This window comes from Trachypithecus francoisi, unplaced genomic scaffold, assembly GCF_009764315.1.
Source record: "Trachypithecus francoisi isolate TF-2019V2 unplaced genomic scaffold, Tfra_2.0 Lachesis_group10, whole genome shotgun sequence".
NCBI classification, from domain to species: Eukaryota; Metazoa; Chordata; class Mammalia; order Primates; family Cercopithecidae; genus Trachypithecus; species Trachypithecus francoisi.
The window spans coordinates 9,284,478-9,302,339 of record NW_022681455.1 but is presented as its reverse complement, the minus strand read 5'-3'; the positions used below and the strand labels follow the sequence as shown (position 1 = coordinate 9,302,339).

General features: G+C 38.7%; 1 protein-coding gene across 1 annotated transcript; it reads left to right on the top strand.

The window, feature by feature from the left end:
- Nucleotides 1-1,013: 1,013 nt before the first annotated feature.
- LOC117088300 (nucleoporin Nup43-like) lies at nt 1,014-2,168 on the top strand. The gene has a single exon (XM_033219477.1). The coding sequence runs from the start codon at nt 1,014-1,016 to the stop codon at nt 2,166-2,168; it is 1,155 nt and encodes a 384-aa protein (XP_033075368.1).
- Nucleotides 2,169-17,862: the final 15,694 nt, after the last annotated feature.

Sequence of the window (17,862 nt, the reverse complement as noted above, 5' to 3'; positions counted from 1 at the left end):
CAAATAATCCTCATCATTACTCTTTTGCTTACTTGTAGAAGAGTTTTTATAGAAATTGACAAATTAATATTAAAATTGATACGAAAATGAAAAATAGAAAAATCTTAAAAATGAAAAACAAAATTAGAAGAATTATACTATCTGATTTTAAGACTCTAGTAAAGCTACTGCACAAAGGAGTGTGGAAATGGCATAAGTAACAGCAAATAAATTAACAAATGAAAATTAGAAGCCCAGAAATAGACCCACTCATTGGGTTTTCACAAAGAAACCAAAGAAATTTAATGGTTAAAAGTAAGTCTTTTACACAAATTATGCAGGAAAAACTATTTTAAAAATATTTTTAAAATAAGCCTCACCCCTATTTCACACCACACACAAATATTAATTTGAATTGGATCACCAATTTAAACATAAAAGCTGAAATCATAGTTTATTAAAAACATAAACAAATCTTTATAATCTTGAGATTAGCAAGTATTTCTTAGACAAGTCACAGAAAGCAAAAAATCTAAAGTAATAAACTATACTTTATTAAAATTAAAATTATCTACTCTTCAACAACACTGTTGAGAAAAGAAACAGGTAAATCATCTATTAGAAGAAAATATTTGAAAAGTATATATTTAACAAAGGACCAGTATCTAAGATATATAAATACCTTGTATAACTCAGTAATTAGAGTAAATAACCCCATAACAAATGGGCCAATGAGTTGTACAGACAAGGAAACCAATTGTGAATCAGTACATGAAAAATGGGAAAACTTAATCATCAGGGAAATCTGAGAAGTCACAAAGAGGTATCTACACACCTACCATCATGGCTAAAATTAAAATGATTGGCAATACAAAAATTTAGTGAGAATTTGAAGATATAAGTATTGTAGCATATTATGGGAATGTAAAATGGTTCAACTATGTTTTTAAATTGTTTGGAAGTTAAAGTTAAACATGAACCTACATCCTTGTGGCACAGGCATTTCATTTACTCAAGAGATTACGGTTTTCGGCATGGAGGAAATTTATGTGAAATTTGTGTCTCAGAAAATCAGCAAAACCCGCTGGCGACCGCTGCCTCCGGGAAGTTTGCAGACCGTGGAGACGTTTGCTACAGAATCTTGGGACAATGAGGAAAATTATGTTTCACCATGGTCTATTGGAGATTTTGGAAACTTGGACTCTGATGGAGGGTTTGAAGGAGACCATCAGTTATTGTGTGATATCAGACATCATGGTGATGCCATGGATTTACAGTTTTCTGACCAGGAAAGAATTGTCACTGCTTCGTCAACAGGATGTGTCACAGTTTTCCTTCACCATCTGAATAACCAGACTCTGTCAGTCAACCAGCAGTGGACTACAGCCCACTACCACCCAGGCCCTGGCAGTCCTTCTTATAGCAGTGCACCATGTGCAGGTGTTGTGTGCAACAACCCAGAAATCGTTACAGTTGGAGAGCATGGTCGAATAAATCTCTTCAAAGCTGATCACAAGGAAGCTGTAAGAACCATAGACAATGCAGATAGTAGTACATTCCATGCTGTAACCTTTCTTCAAACTCCTGAGATTCTTACTGTAAATTCAATTGGACAGTTGAAAACATGGAATTTCAGACAACAAGGAAATGAGCCTTCTCATATATTGTCACTGACTAGTGACCGAGTGACACTCCACTGTGTTGGTAGACATCCCAACGAACAGCATGTTGTAGCTACTGGTGGCCAAGATGGAATATTGAGTATTTGGAATGTTAGACAAGGTACTATGCCTGTATCTCTGCTGAAGGCTCATGAAGCTGAAATGTGGGACGTTCACTTTCACCCATCCAACCCAGATCATCTGTTCACCTGCTCTGAAGATGGATCCCTCTGGCACTGGGATGCTTCTACGGATGTACCTGAAAAGTTGTCACTCTTTCACCAAGGAGGAAGAAGCAGTACTTTGTTGTCTCACAGCATTGGTAACCAAGCTAACGTTCACCAGTCTGTCATTAGCTCCTGGCTCAGCACCGATCCTGCAAAAGACCGAACTCAAATCACAAGCTTGCTTCCAAGTAGGTCTTTGTCTGTGAACAATTTGGATGTTTTAGATCCTTGTCTTGTTTGTGGAACCGATGCAGAAGCAATTTATGTTACTAGACATCTTTTTTTCATAGAAGTACTGTAATTACAAGATTTCAAATAGAACGTAAAATTAGCCTTTTGCAATTCAACTTCTGTGCAACATTTTATTATCAGAAAATGTGAGAGTTGCAGGGGAAACATCAGTAAACTACCATTAATGTCAATGCCCAGTTTTGGCTTTTGTTAGCCTGACACTCCCAAACAGTTGTAGGATCTGATAGATGACTGGTGACAAAAGATTGTGAACATGTGGAAGAAAATCAATGGGATTCTGGTGCTGATGGATAGGCTGCCTTCAGAGTATTATTGACAGACAGCTCCTGGAACTAGTTCTTTATTTTTGATGTTGTGGGAATTAACACAACAGTGGTGGTTATGGGAACCACCTACAGTTTTTATCAGTAGTAGGTGGAGTATATGCCTTCCTAATGGCAGTTACCAACGTTAACGATTATTCTTTTTACTGCAAGTATTTCCTGTGATCCTTCTACACTTTATTTCCTTAATAATAATAATAAACTTTTCCAGAAAGAATTGAGTAGAGCAAAAATGACAAAGACATATAGCTGTGTTCTATTTTTCTTTTTTTTTTTTTTTTGAGGCAGAGTCTTGCTCTGCTGCAGTGCAGTGGTGCGATCTCGGCTTACTGCAACCTCTGCCTCCTTCCAGCTTCAAGCTATTCTCCTGCCTCAGCCTCCTGAGTAGCTGGAACTACAGGTGTGCACCACCACACCCAGCTAATTTTTGTATTTTTAGTAGAGACGGAGTTTCACCATGTTGGCCAGGATAGTCTCAATCTCTTAACCTCATGATCCACCCACCTCGACCTCCCAAAGTGCTGGGATTACAGGTGTGAGCCACTGTGCCCATCCTGAATTTTTTTTTAAGGTGAAAATATTTTGACAAGTTCCTTTTTCAGAATAGGTTTTTGAGCTGAAAGAACTCTTTCAGCTCCTTAGACCCAACTTTATTTTTGTTGAAAAGGGAAAAAATACAACATTTTTCCTAAGGAATTTAGCTTTTGTTTAGCTTCACAGCATAGTTGAAAGTTGCCAAACTGGACATTGTGCAATAAAGTAGAATTCTATATTGATAAGTGAACTGATTTTCAAACTAAAATTTGATAGGTAAAAGTGTGATTAGTCAAATCGTGATATGATCAGAGTAAAGAATTTTGCCATTTTAATCCTTTTATTTTGTTTTAGCCACCTATAGTCTTACCAACCATCTTTATCCTATCCTTGTCTGCAGGGATAATAATGACCTAATGTAGTGTTTTAAGATAATTTAATGATACTATCTTTCCAAAGTTTGTTAGATTTTAAATGTATTATTGACCTGAGACCTTAATGACAAATCACTGCTATTAGACAATTGAAGTGTTAATTTACTTTGTAATTCCAATAATCATAGTTATGGAATTATGGTAAGGTTTTGCTTTTCTGTCCTAGTAAATGTATACATTTTTTGAGATGGAGTTTCGCTCTTGTTGCAGAGGCTGGAGTGAAATGGCACAGTCTCAGCTCACTGCAACCTCCGTCTCTTAGGTTCAAACAATTCTCCTGCCTCAGCCTTCCGAGTAGCTGGGATTAAAGCATGCGCCACCATACCCTGATAATTTTTTTTTTTTTTTTTGAGATAAAGTTTCGCTCTTTCGCCCAGGCTGGAGTGCAGAGGCGCTATTCTCGGCTCACTGCAACGTCCACCTTCTGGTTTCAAGTGATTCTACTGCCTCAGCCTCACAAGTAGCTAGGATTATTTACAGGTGCTCGCCACCATGCCCAGATAATTTTTGTATTTTTAGTAGAGATGGGGTTTCACTGTGTTGGCCAGGCTGGTCTTGAACTCCTGACCTTGTGATCCACCTGCCTCAGCTTCCCAAAATGCTGGGATTACTGGCGTGAGCCACCACTTTTGGCTGATTTTTGTATTAATAGTAGAGACAGGGTTTCACCATGTTGGCCAGGGCTGGTCTCGAACTCCTGACCACAGGTAATCAGCCCTCCTCGGCCTCCAAAAGTGCTGGGATTACAGGCGTGAGCCACCGCGCCCTACCTATTTGCAATACTTTTAATGCCACTTTACCTCAGGGGTTTTGGATTTTTGATCTGTCTATAGTATTATTGCTGGGACTAATTTTTTTTCTTTTTTTTTTTATTATACTTTAAGTTCTAGGGTACATGTGCATAAAGTGCAGGTTTGATACATATGTATACTTGTGCCATGTTGGTGTGCTGCACCCATCAACTCGTCAGCACCCATCAATTCGTCATTTATATCAGGTATAACTCCCAATGCAATCCCTCCCCCCACCCCCCTCCCCATGATAGGCCCCAATGTGTGATGTTCCCCTTCCCGAGTCCAAGTGATCTCATTGTTCAGTTCCCACCTATGAGTGAGAACATGCGGTGTTTGGTTTTCTCTTCTTGTGATAGTTTGCTAAGAATGATGGTTTCCAGCTGCATCCATGTCCCTACAAAGGACGTAAACTGATCCTTTTTTATGGCTGCATAATATTCCATGGTGTATATGTGCCACATTTTCTTAATCCAGTCTGTCACAGATGGACATTTGGGTTGATTCCAAGTCTTTGCTATTGTGAATAGTGCCGCAATAAACATACGTGTGCATGTGTCTTTATAGCAGCATGATTTATAATCCTTTGGGTATATACCCAGTAGTGGGATGGCTGGGTCATATGGTACATCTAGATCTAGATCCTTGAGGAATCGCCATACTGTTTTCCATAATGGTTGAACTAGTTTACAATCCCACCAACAGTGTAAAAGTGTTCCTATTTCTCCACATCCTCTCCAGCACCTGTTGTTTCCTGACTTTTTAATGATTGCCATTCTAACTGGTGTTAGAAGGTATCTCATTGTGGTTTTGATTTGCATTTCTCTGATGGCAAGTGATGATGAGCATTTTTTCATGTGTCTGTTGGCTGTATGAATGTCTCCTTTTGAGAAATGTCTGTTCATATCCTTTGCCCACTTTTTGATGGGGTTGTTTGTTTTTTTCTTGTATATTTGTTTGAGTTCTTTCTAGATTCTGGATATTAGCCCTTTGTCAGATGAGTAGATTGCAAAAATTTTCTCCCATTCTGTAGGTTGCCTGTTCACTCTGATGGTAGTTTCTTTTACTGTACAGAAGCTCTTTAGTTTAATTAGATCCCATTTGTCAGTTTTGGCTTTTGTTGCCGTTGCTTTTGGTGTTTTAGACATGAAGTCCTTGCCCATGCCTATGTCCTGAATGGTACTACCTAGGTTTTCTTCTAGGGTTTTTATGGTATTAGGTCTAACATTTAAGTCTCTAATCCATCTTGAATTAATCTTCGTATAAGGAGTAAGGAAAGGATCCAGTTTCAGCTTTCTACTTATGGCTAGCCAATTTTCCCAGCACCATTTATTGAATAGGGAATCCTTTCCCCATTTCTTGTTTCTCTCAGGTTTGTCAAAGATCAGATGGTTGTAGATGTGTGGTATTATTTCTGAGGACTCTGTTCTGTTCCATTGGTCTATATCTCTGTTTTGGTACCAGTACCATGCTGTTTTGGTTACTGTAGCCTTGTAGTATAGTTTGAAGTCAGGTAGCGTGATGCCTCTAGCTTTGTTCTTTTGACTTAGGATTGTCTTGGCAATGCGGGCTCTTTTTTGGTTCCATATAAACTTTAAAGCCGTTTTTTCCAATTGTGTGAAGAAACTCATTGGTAGCTTGATGGGGATGGCATTGAATCTATAAATAACCTTGGGCAGTATGGCCATTTTCATGATATTGATTCTTCCTATCCATGAGCATGGTATGTTCTTCCATTTGTTAGCGTCCTCTTTGATTTCACTGAGCAGTGGTTTGTAGTTCTCCTTGAAGAGGTCCTTTATATCCCTTGTAAGTTGGATTCCTAGGTATTTTATTCTCTTTGAAGCAATTGTGAATGGAAGTTCATTCCTGATTTGGCTCGCTGTTTGTCTGTTACTGGTGTATAAGAATGCTTGTGATTTTTGCACATTAATTTTGTATCCTGAGACTTTGCTGGAGTTGTTTATCAGCTTAAGAAGATTTTGGGCTGAGACAATGGGGTTTTCTAAATATACAATCATGTCATCTGCAAACAGGGACAATTTGACTTCTTTTCCTAACTGGATACCCTTGATTTCTTTCTCTTGCCTGATTGCCCTAGTCAGAACTTCCAACACTATGTTGAATAGGAGTGGTGAGAGAGGGCATCCCTGTCTTGTGCCAGTTTTCAAAGGGAATTTTTCCAGTTTTTGCCCATTCAGTATGATATTGGCTGTGGGTTTGTCATAAATAGCTCTTATTATTTTGAGGTACGTTCCATCAATACCGAATTTATTGAGTGTTTTTAGCATGAAGGGCTGTTGAATTTTGTCAAAAGCCTTTTCTGCATCTATTGAGATAATCATGTGGTTCTTGTCTTTGGTTCTGTTTATATGCTGGATTATGTTTATTGATTTGCGAATGTTGAACCAGCCTTGCATCCCAGGGATGAAGCCCACTTGATCATGGTGGATAAGCTTTTGATGTGCTGCTGAATCCGGTTTGCCAGTATTTTATTGAGGATTTTTGCATCGATGTTCATCAGGGATATTGGTCTAAAATTTTCTTTTTTTGTTGTGTCTCTGCCAGGCTTTGGTATCGGGATGATGTTGGCCTCATAAAATGAGTTAGGGAGGATTCCCTCTTTTTCATTTGATTGGAATAGTTTCAGAAGGAATGGTACCAGCTCCTCTTTGTACCTCTGGTAGAATTCAGCTGTGAATCCATCTGGTCCTGGACTTTTTTTGGTTGGTAGGCTATTAATTATTGCCTCAATTTCAGAGCCTGCTATTGGTCTATTCAGGGATTCAGCTTCTTCCTGGTTTAGTCTTGGAAGAGTGTAACTGTCTAGGAAATTATCCATTTCTTCTAGATTTTCTAGTTGATTTGCGTAGAGGTGTTTATAGTATTCTCTGATGGTAGTTTGTATTTCTGTAGGGTCCGTGGTGATATCCCCTTTATCATTTTTTATTGAGTCTATTTAATTCTTCTCTCTTTTCTTCTTTATTAGTCTTGCTAGTGGTCTGACAATTTTGTTGATTTTTTCAAAAAACCAACTCCTGGATTCATTGATTTTTTGGAGGGTTTTTTGTGTCTCTATCTCCTTCAGTTCCACTCTGATCTTAGTTATTTTTTGCCTTCTGCTAGCTTTTGAATGTGTTTGCTCTTGCTTCTCCAGTTCTTTTAATTGTGATGTAAGAGTGTCAATTTTAGATCTTTCCAGCTTTCTCTTGTGGGCATTTAGTGCTATAAATTTCCCTCTACACACTGCTTTAAATGTGTCCCAGAGATTCTGGTATGTTGTATCTTTGTTCTCATTGGTTTCAAAGAACATCTTTATTTCTGCCTTCATTTCGTTACGTACCCAGTAGTCACTCAGGAGCAGGTTGTTCGATTTCCATGTAGTTGAGCGGTTTTGACTGAGTTTCTTAGTCCTGAGTTCTAGTTTGATTGCACTGTGGTCTGAGAGACAGTTTGTTATAATTTCTGTTCTTGTACATTTGCTAAGGAGTGCTTTACTTCCAATTATGTGGTCAATTTTGGAATAAGTGCGATGTGGTGCTGAGAAGAATGTATATTCTGTTGATTTGGGGTGGAGAGTTCTATAGATGTCTATTAGGTCCGCGTGGTGCCGAGATGAGTTCAATTCCTGGATATCCTTGTGTTAACTTTCTGTCTTGTTGATCTGTCTAATGTTGACAGTGGAGTGTTGAAGTCTCCCATTATTATTGTATGGGAGTCTAAGTCTCTTTGTAAGTCTCTAAGGATTTGCTTTATGAATTTGGGTGCTCCTGTATTGGATACATATATATTTAGGAGAGTTAGCTCTTCCTGTTGAATTGATCCCTTTACCATTATGTAATGGCCTTCTTTGTCTCTTTTGATCTTTGATGGTTTAAAGTCTATTTTATCAGAGACTAGGATTGCAACCCCTGCTTTTTTTTTGTTCTCCATTTGCTTGGTAGATCTTCCTCCATCCCTTTATTTTGAGCCTATGTATGTCTCTGCATGTGAGATGGGTCTCCTGAATACAGCAGACTGATGGGTCTTGACTCTTAATCCAGTTTGCCAGTCTGTGTCTTTTAATTGGAGCATTTAGTCCATTAACATTTAAGGTTAATATGGTTATGTGTGAACTTGATCCTGTCATTATGATATTAACTGGTTATTTTGCTCGTTAGTTGATGCAGTTTCTTCCTAGCCTCGATGATCTTTACATTTTGGCATGTTTTTGCAATGGCTGGTACCAGTTGTTCCTTTCCATGTTTAGGGCTTCCTTCAGGGTCTCTTGTAAGGCAGGCCTGGTGGTGACAAAATCTCTAAGCATTTGCTTATCTGTAAAGGATTTTATTTCTCCTTCACTGATGAAACTTAGTTTGGCTGGATATGAAATTCTGGGTTGAAAATTCTTTTCTTTAAGAATGTTGAATATTGGCCCCCACTCTCTTCTGGCTTGTAGAGTTTCTGCCGAGAGGTCTGCTGTTAGTCTGATGGGCTTCCCTTTGTGGGTAACCCGACCTTTCTCTCTGGCTGCCCTTAAGATTTTTTCCTGCATTTCAACTTTGGTGAATCTGGCAATTATGTGTCTTGGAGTTGCTCTTCTCGAGGAGTATCTTTGTGGTGTTCTCTGTATTTCCTGAATTTGAATGTTGGCCTGCCCTACTAGGTTGGGGAAGTTCTCCTGGATGATATCCTGAAGAGTGTTTTCCAACTTGGTTCCATTTTCCCCCTCACTTTCAGGCACCCCAATCAGACGTAGATTTGGTCTTTTTACGTAATCCCATACTTCTTGCAGGCTTTGTTCATTTCTTTTTCTTCTTTTTTCTTTTGGTTTCTCTTCTCGCTTCATTTCATTCATTTGATCCTCAATCGCTGATACTCTTTCTTCCAGTTGATCGAGTCGGTTACTGGAGCTTGTGGATTTGTCACATATTTCTCGTGTCATGGTTTTCATCTCTGTCATTTCATTTATGACCTTCTCTGCATTAACTATTCTAGCTATCAATTTTTCCATTCTTTTTTTCAAGATTTTTAGTTTCTTTGTGCTGGGTACGTAATTCCTCCTTTAGCTCTGAGAAGTTTGATGGACTGAAGCCTTCTTCTCTCATCTCATCAAAGTCATTCTCTGACCAGCTTTGATCCATTGCTGGCGATGAGCTGCGCTCCTTTGCAGGGGGAGATGCGCTCTTATTTTTTGAATTTCCAGCTTTTCTGCCCTGCTTCTTCCCTATCTTTGTGGTTTTATCTGCCTGTGGTCTTTGATGATGGTGACGTACTGATGGGGTTTTGGTATCGGTGTTCTTCCTGTTTGGTAGTTTTCCTTCTAATAGTCAGGGCCCTCAGCTGTAGGTCTGTTGGAGATTGCTTGAGGTCCACTCCAGACCCTGTTTGCCTGGGTATCAGCAGCAGAGGTTGCAGAAGATAGAATATTGCTGAACAGTGAGTGTACCTGTCTGATTCTTACTTTGGAAGCTTCCTCTCAGGGGTGTACTCCACCCTGTGAGGTGTGGGGTGTCCAACTGCCCCTAGTGGGGGATGTCTCCCAGTTAGGCTACTCAGGGGTCAGGGACCCACTTGAGCAGGCAGTCTGTCCGTTCTCAGATCTCAACCTCCGTGTCGGGAGATCCACTGCTCTCTTCAAAGCTGTCAGACAGAGTGGTTCGGGTCTGCACAGGCTTCTGCTGCTTCCCCTGTTGTTTTTTAGCTGTGCGCTGTCCCCAGAGGTGGAGTCTACAGAGACAGGCAGGTTTCCTTGAGCTGCTGTCAGCTCCACCCAGTTTGAGCTTCTGCTGGGACTAATTTTTTAAAGAATTTTTGTTACTACCAAATAATTACAGAAAAAGCAAAGTCTAAAAGAAAAATTTAAGTATAGAATTTCAAGCACACAGTATTCTTTTCATATCCGTTTCTATCCATCAATGTACATAATTTTTTAATAAAATGAAATATACATAAAAAAGAGATTATAAAATGTTTCTGTAATTATGTATATGTGATAATGTAAATTATATATGTGTATTCACAAAGATATTGTAAAAGAATATTCATTGCAGCTTTATTCATAATAGACAAAGGTTGAAAACAGCTCATGTGTCCATCCATAGGAGAATGAATAAACAGACTAATACAACAAAATACCACTTAGCAGTAAAAAAGAAGCAAAACACTAATATGCAAGACATACCAATCTCAAAAACATTATATTGAACAGAAGAAGCTCTACACAAATAATAAGTACTGCATAATTCCTTTTATATAAAGTTATAAAATAGGTAAAAATAATCCAAGTCTGTAAAAATTTAGAACAGTGGTATGAGGGTATGGGGACAGGATTCAGTTAACAGGGACGCTGGTTGATGTAATGTTCTATTTATTGATCAGATTTGGGTTATGGAGATGCATGCACTACTAACCATTAGTGAATATACCTACTTAAGATTTCTACATTTTACTGCAGTCAGTTTTACAACAAAATATTGAAATGATAAATACTGAACTCTACTCAATGGTATACATGCTGAATATTAAAAGTGATGGTAATAATGTCTACAATTTATTTTGAAACGCACCAAGAATGAGATAGAGTGATGGATGGAGGAGAGATAGATACGTGGATATATACATAGTAAGATGACAATAGTAAGGTGTCAGTGGTAGAAATCACGTGGTGAATAGAAGTAAGAGAATTCACCCTCAAGTTTACTGCAAGTTTGAAATCTTCAAAGCACAATGTTGAAATAAAGTTTTTATTCTTTCATCCCACTCTCATGTTGCTTAGGTTTATACTCTGAGAATATTTAATGAGATAATATTTGCAAAGTCCTTAAAACAATGTTTGGTATATAGTGAGTGCTAAATGAGGGGTTTGTTTCTGTTTTTTAAAACTAACTCATTAATCAAATAGCAAAATACTTATAAGTATGAAATTAGATGTTGTCACACTGCAATGCACTGGTTAATGAGAAATTTTCAAAATAGGTTTGTGCTGTAATTCAAACAGACCTAGAATTGGCTTGAGTTGTTTTCTCCATGTACCTGTGTGGCACTGACCTCTCGTCAAGGAAGGTACAGAGTCGCCATGTTACTTTGTAAGCTCCAGTCCAAAGGGTGATTTGAGTGATTTTGTCAACATTGTTTTTTGATAACAATAGGATTGATAATTTGCAGCTGGTCTCAGTGATAACCCTGGAGCGCTCTGCTGTTGGGACTGATTATATAGGAAGAATATGAATACGTAACCAGCAGCATATACGACATTTTGGCCAAAACTTCATTTGGGGCTTCCGGGTTCCAAAATATCCCATGTACAGGTGAATGTTTGGTTAATCTAGAGACACAGCTCCGTTGGAAAGGCCCACACAGAGGGAGAGCAGTGGCATCTCTCGCCTGCTATCCCCAGCCTTAGCTGTACCTTACTTAATACTGCAGCCATCCTGTGCCCTTAGCCATCCTTAGCTGTACCCTACTTAATGCTACAGACATCCTGTGCCCTTCTTGTGCAGTAGACTTTTGATTTGTAAGCATTGCCATTTGAGGTACTGTGGGCCTTCTTTAGCAATATAGAACCCTCACTACTAACTTTAGTGCAGTATTTTAGTATAATTTTCTTTTAAATCAAATTAAATGAAGAACATCATTTCACACAGAGTTTGTTTTGTTTTGTTTTTTGTTTTGTTTTTTTAAGAAAAGAGATGGTAGAGGCATGTGTTATCCTCAGTGGAAGTAGTGTCCAGCACCTCATGAGAGAAAAACACCTCATGTCTAATAATGCAAATGACTTTTGACCAGTTGGGTTAGCAGTATCTAATCTAAACCAATATAGTAGGACAACACAGTTTTGAAGATATAGTGAAATCTATTTTATTGAGATACTAAACAAAAGAAAATCAACTATCATTTTCCTTGAATTTTCTTAAAAGCAGCAGATAATGTTTCATTTATCAATACAACCAAGATGTCAGATTTTTTTTAACACAGTTATCAGTTGGAACGTTGTGATGGTATTCTGATGATCTCCAAAAGTGAATCATGTACATCCATGTGTACACATTGTACTGTCTTCTTCATCAAATAAAAAATTATTAATATCCTGACTAAAGGGAAGTGGCAAATAATCTATGTGTAATCCACCATACCCCACTACTATAAGTCAGGCTGGATAGACTATCAACTATGAATCTATCTGGTACTTTTTTATTTTTAGTTTGTGGCTTTTAAAAATTTTTTCCTTTTGTGCAAATCAGTTTAAAAGCTCAGTTGTTATCACAGTTTATGTGCAATTTATACATTTTTTAGCTTAAAATTCCAACATAAGCATTTTTCCATATTGTTCTGAATATACATAAAAATCACTTTTAATGACTGAGTCACAGTGTTAAGAGAAGATAAATCACATATTACATAAAAATTTCTCTACTTTTGGACATTTACATGTGTTTGTTTACTTGCTTTTTTATTATAAATGCTGACATATCCACTTCTCTATATATAACTATTGCCACATTTTGAATTATATTTTAATGTGTAGAGTTTAAAAAAACCCCTAGAAACAATATGATCAGGGAGTTCACAAAAGATAAAATGGAAACAACCAAGCAGCATGTTTTAAAATGTTGAATCTACCTGATTTTCTTACACCATTTAGGATTCTGAAACTGACGAATATACATGATTCCAGGGGTGTAAAAAACTGGGTGTCAGGTAATCACTTACACTTAGAAGAGTCGAATAAACACAGTGATTAAAACAATTAAATGGCACATATGTAAAGCATTAATACAAAAAATAAAATAGGATGCTGAGTTGTGAAGGGGTTGTTCAAGACTTACTCAACATTATTCTACTAAACACTGCATCTTTAAGATATTTCTTGAAGAAATATTCTTTGTCCAATTACATTGGAAACACTTTGCATGGATTATCCACCACCCACCCCGCCCCTCAGCAAAGCCACCACGAAGAAAAACTGACTAAAGCCATGGAAAAAACCTGCAGGAAATAAGCCTGCTTCATTTTGCGGTCAGTCAACAGTTTATCATGCTGTCCCTTCAATGTTATTATTCCTTATTTCAGCATGGGATCCTTTTTTCTTGGCAGCAATACCGATGTCTTAAGTGCAGTTCACTTCCAGACAAGCTGGATTATTCTAGGAAAAAGAATTTTCTGGAATTGAGAGTTTGTAGGAAAGGGTAGTATGCACAAAAGAGAAAAAAGGAAAAAAAAACTTACCATGGTTGGCAAAATACTTTCACATGACATGACCTGAACAAATTTTCTTTTTTCACCTTACTTGCTTGGATGGGTATTTTTACAATAAGCCTATGAAAAACTCAGTATCATGGATTGAATGCAATATATTTTTTCTTTTTTTAAAATTATACTTTAAGTTCTAGGGTACATGACCACAATGTGCAGGTTTGTTACATATGTGTACATGTGCCATGTTGGTGTGCTGCACTCATTAACTCGTCATTTACATTAGGTGTATTTCCTAATGCTATCCCTCCCCTCTCCCCCAACCCCATGACAGGCCTCAGTGTGTGATGTTCCCCTTTCTGTGTCCATGTGTTCTCAGTTGTTCAATTCCCACCTATGAGTGAGAACATGCGGTGTTTGGTTTTTTGTCCTTGCGATAGTTTGCTGAGAATGATGGTTTCCAGCTACATCCATGTCCCTACAAAGGACATGAACTCATCATTTTTTGTGGTTGCATAGTATTCCATAGTGTATATGTGTCACATTTTTCTTAATCCAGTCTATCATTGATGGACATTTGGGTTGGTTGTAAGTCTTTGCTATTGTGAATAGTGCCACAATAAACATACATGTGCATGTGTCTTTATAGCAGCATGATTTATAATCCTTTGGGTATATACCCAGTATTGGGATTGCTGGGTCAAATGGTATTTTTAGTTCTATATCCTTGAGGAATCACCACACTGTCTTCCACAATGGCTGAACTAGTCCCACTGACAGTGTAAAAATGTTCCTATTTCTCCACATCCTCTCCAGCACCTGTTGTTTCCTGACTTTTTAACGATCGCCATGCTAACTGGTGTGAGATGGTATCTCATTGTGGCTTTGATTTGCACTTCTCTGATGGCCAGTGATGATGAGCATTTTTTCATGTGTCTGTTGGCAGCATAAATGTCTTCTTTTGAGAAGTGTCTGTTCATATTCTTTGCCCATTTTTTGATGGGGTTGTTTGTTTTTTTCTAGTAAATTTGTTTGAGTTCTTTGTAGATTCTAGATATTAGCTTTTTGTCAGATGAGTAGATTTCAAAAATTTTCTCCCATTCTGTAGTAACCTGTTCACTCTGATGGTAATTTCTTTTGCTGTGCAGAAGCTCTTTAGTTTAATTAGATCTCATTTGTCAATTTTGGCTTTTGTTGGCCTTGCTTTTGGTGTTTTAGACATGAAGTCCTTGCCCATGCCTATGTCCTGGATGGTATTGCCTAGGTTTTCTTCTAGGGTTTTTATGGTTTTAGGTCTAACATTTACATCTTTAATCCACCTTGAACTAACTTTTATATAAGGTGTAAGGAAGGGATCCAGTTTCAGCTTTCTACTTATGGCTAGCCAGTTTTCCCAGCACCATTTATTAAACAGGGAATCCTTTCCCCGTTTCTTGTTTTTGTCAAGTTTGTCAAAGATCAGATGGTTGTAGATGTGTGATATTATTTCTGAGGGCTCTGTTCTGTTCCATTGGTCTATATCTCTGTTTTGGTACTAGTACCATGCTGTTTTGGTTACTGTAACCTTGTAGTATAGTTTGAAGTCAGGTAGCATGATGCCTTCAGCTTTGTTCTTTTGGCTTAGGATTGTCTTGGCAATGCGGGCTCTTTTTTGGTTCCATATAAACTTTAAAGTAGTTTTTTCCAATTCTGTGAAGAAAGTCATTGGTAGCTGGATGGGGATGGCATTGAATCTATAAATAACCTTGGGCAGTATGGCCATTTTCATGATATTGATTCTTCCCATCCATGAGCATGGAATGTTCTTCCATTTGTTTGTGTCCTCTTTTATTTTGTTGAGCAGTGGTTTGCAGTTCTCCTTGACGAGGTCCTTCACATGCTTTGCAAGTTGGATTCCTAGGTATTTTATTCTCTTTGAAGCAATTGTGAATAGGAGTTCACTCATGATTTGGCTCTCTGTTTGTCTGTTATCAGTGTATAAGAAAGTTTATGATTTTTGCACATTGATTTTGTGTTCTGAGACTTTGCTGAAGTTGCTTATCAGCTTAAGGAGATTTTGGTCTGAGACAATGGGATTTTCTAAATATACAATCATGTCATCGGCACACAGGGACAATTTGACTTCCACTTTTCCTAATTGAATACCCTTTATTTCTTTCTCCTCCCTGATTGCCCTGGCCAGAATTTTCTTTTTTTTTTTTTTTTTTTGAGACGGAGTTTCACTCTGTCGCCGGGGCTGGAGTGCAGTGGCCGGATCTCAGCTCACTGCAAGCTCCGCCTCCCGGGTTCACGCCATTCTCCTGCCTCAGCCTCCCGAGTAGCTGGGACTACAGGCGCCCGCCACCTCGCCCGGCTAGTTTTTTGTATTTTTTAGTAGAGACGGGGTTTCACAGTGTTAGCCAGGATGGTCTCGATCTCCTGACCTCGTGATCCGCCCGTCTCGGCCTCCCAAAGTGCTGGGATTACAGGCTTGAGCCACCGTGCCCGGCCCAGAATTTTCAACACTATGTTGAATAGGAGTGGTGAGAGAGGGCATCCCTGTCTTGTGCCAGTTTTCAAAAGGAATGCTTCCAGTTTTTGCCCATTCAGTATGATATTGGCTGTGGGTTTGTCAAAAATAGCTCTTATTATTTTGAGATACATTCCATCAATACCGAATTTATTGAGAGTTTTTAGCATGAAGGGCTGTTGAATTTTGTCAAAGGCCTTTTCTACATCTGTTGAGATAATGACGTGATTTTTGTCTTTGGTTCTGTTTATATGCTGGATTACGTTTATTGATTTGCATATGTTTTTTTTTTTTTTTTTTTTTTTTGAGACGGAGTCTCGCTCTGTCACCCAAGCTGGAGTGCACTGGCCAGATCTCAGCTCACTGCAAGCTCCGCCTCCCGGGTTCACGCCATTCTCCTGCCTCAGCCTCCCAAGTAGCTGGGACTACAGGCGCCCGCCACCTCGCCCAGCTAGTTTTTTGTATTTTTTAGTAGAGATGGGGTTTCACCGTGGTAGCCAGGATGGTCTCGATCTCCTGACCTTGTGATCCGCCCGCCTCGGCCTCCCAAAGTGCTGGGATTACAGGCTTGAGCCACCGCGCCCGGCCGATTTGCATATGTTGAATCAGCCTTGCATCTCTGGGATGAAGCCCACTTGATCATGGTGGATAAGTTTTTTGATGTGCTGCTGGATTCGGTTTGCCAGTATTTTACTGAGGATTTTTGTATTGATGTTCATCAGTGATATTGGTCTAAAATTCTCTTTTTTTGTTGTGTCTCTGCCAGGAAGAAGCTGAATCCCTGCATAGACCTGCATAGACCAATAACAGGCTATGACATTGAGGCAAAAATGAATGCAATATATTTTTAAAACCTCTTAATTCACCTGAAAACTGGAAACTCGATTTATCTTTTTTTTTTTTTTTTGAGATGGAGTCTCACTCTGTCCCCCAGGCTGGAGTGCAGTGGCGCGATCTCCGCTCACTGCAAGCTCTGCCTCCCGGGTTCACGCCATTCTCCTGCCTCAGCCTCCTGAGTAGCTAATTTATCTTTTCCATCAAATCAAAAGGTAGCAAGAAGAAATAAGGGCTTCAGAAAACAATGCAAATTCAAACTCTTGGATTCTTAACCATCAGTGTGAGGCTGGGGTTAACTGGAATCTTGGTTTAAGTGTACTTTGAAAAAGCATATTAAGTATTATAACTTTTTTCAAAATAAAACCAAATGTACTTTTAAAACAATTTCTAATAACCCCTTATAACAAGGTTCCCAACCAGGGGTGAAGTGCAGGAGCAGACTTTGTGGTACGTGTGTTGGTGGGTCCTAACTGGTGGGACTCTCAGGGTATGTTTCCTATTTGGGCTTCTTCAGGGAAGTAGAAGAAAGTAAGAATTTTAGGTCCTTAAGATGCAAAGCAAAGTCTAAAGTATTAAGAAATGTTGCTATCATAACATTAAGTCCTCGGGGAATTGCACAATTTCTCACATATTGGTGATAAAAGCATCCACTCATGTATTCCTATTACTTTTCCATTTCAGGTCCTGATTGTTCCCTTGGGCATTTAGAATTTCTTCCACCAGTTTCCTACAGTGGTCTGTGACCAGAATTGATCCCGCCAGCAGCACATTAGACAAGGAAACTTTATCCATAGTGGAGGTTATTATTGTGCAATTCCCAAGTAAAGAGCCTTTGTTCTGTTGGTTGATGGCTTACTCTTCTCTGGCTGCCCCTACTAGATTACCTGTATGCATTAGAAGAAAGGTCAGTTACATAAATAATCCGTCCTACACACCTAGAGCACCTATAACTCAGAATTATAGATATAGAATCAACAGGTGGTAAAATAAGAAACACTCAGCACCTGTGAGATCTTTAGCAATCCTGCAATCCTGCTTTCTGGAGTTCAATTATTCGCCTGTATAGTGAGAGAGCTGGGGTAGTTAGACTTCCTGCCCTTTTTTTTTTTTTTTTGGTCTTGCTCAGGCTGGAGTGCAGTGG

What these genes read in the sequence shown, in the direction of transcription:
- LOC117088300 (XM_033219477.1), top strand. Translation starts at nt 1,014, where the DNA reads ATGGAGGAAATTTATGTGAAATTTGTGTCTCAGAAAATCAGCAAAACC.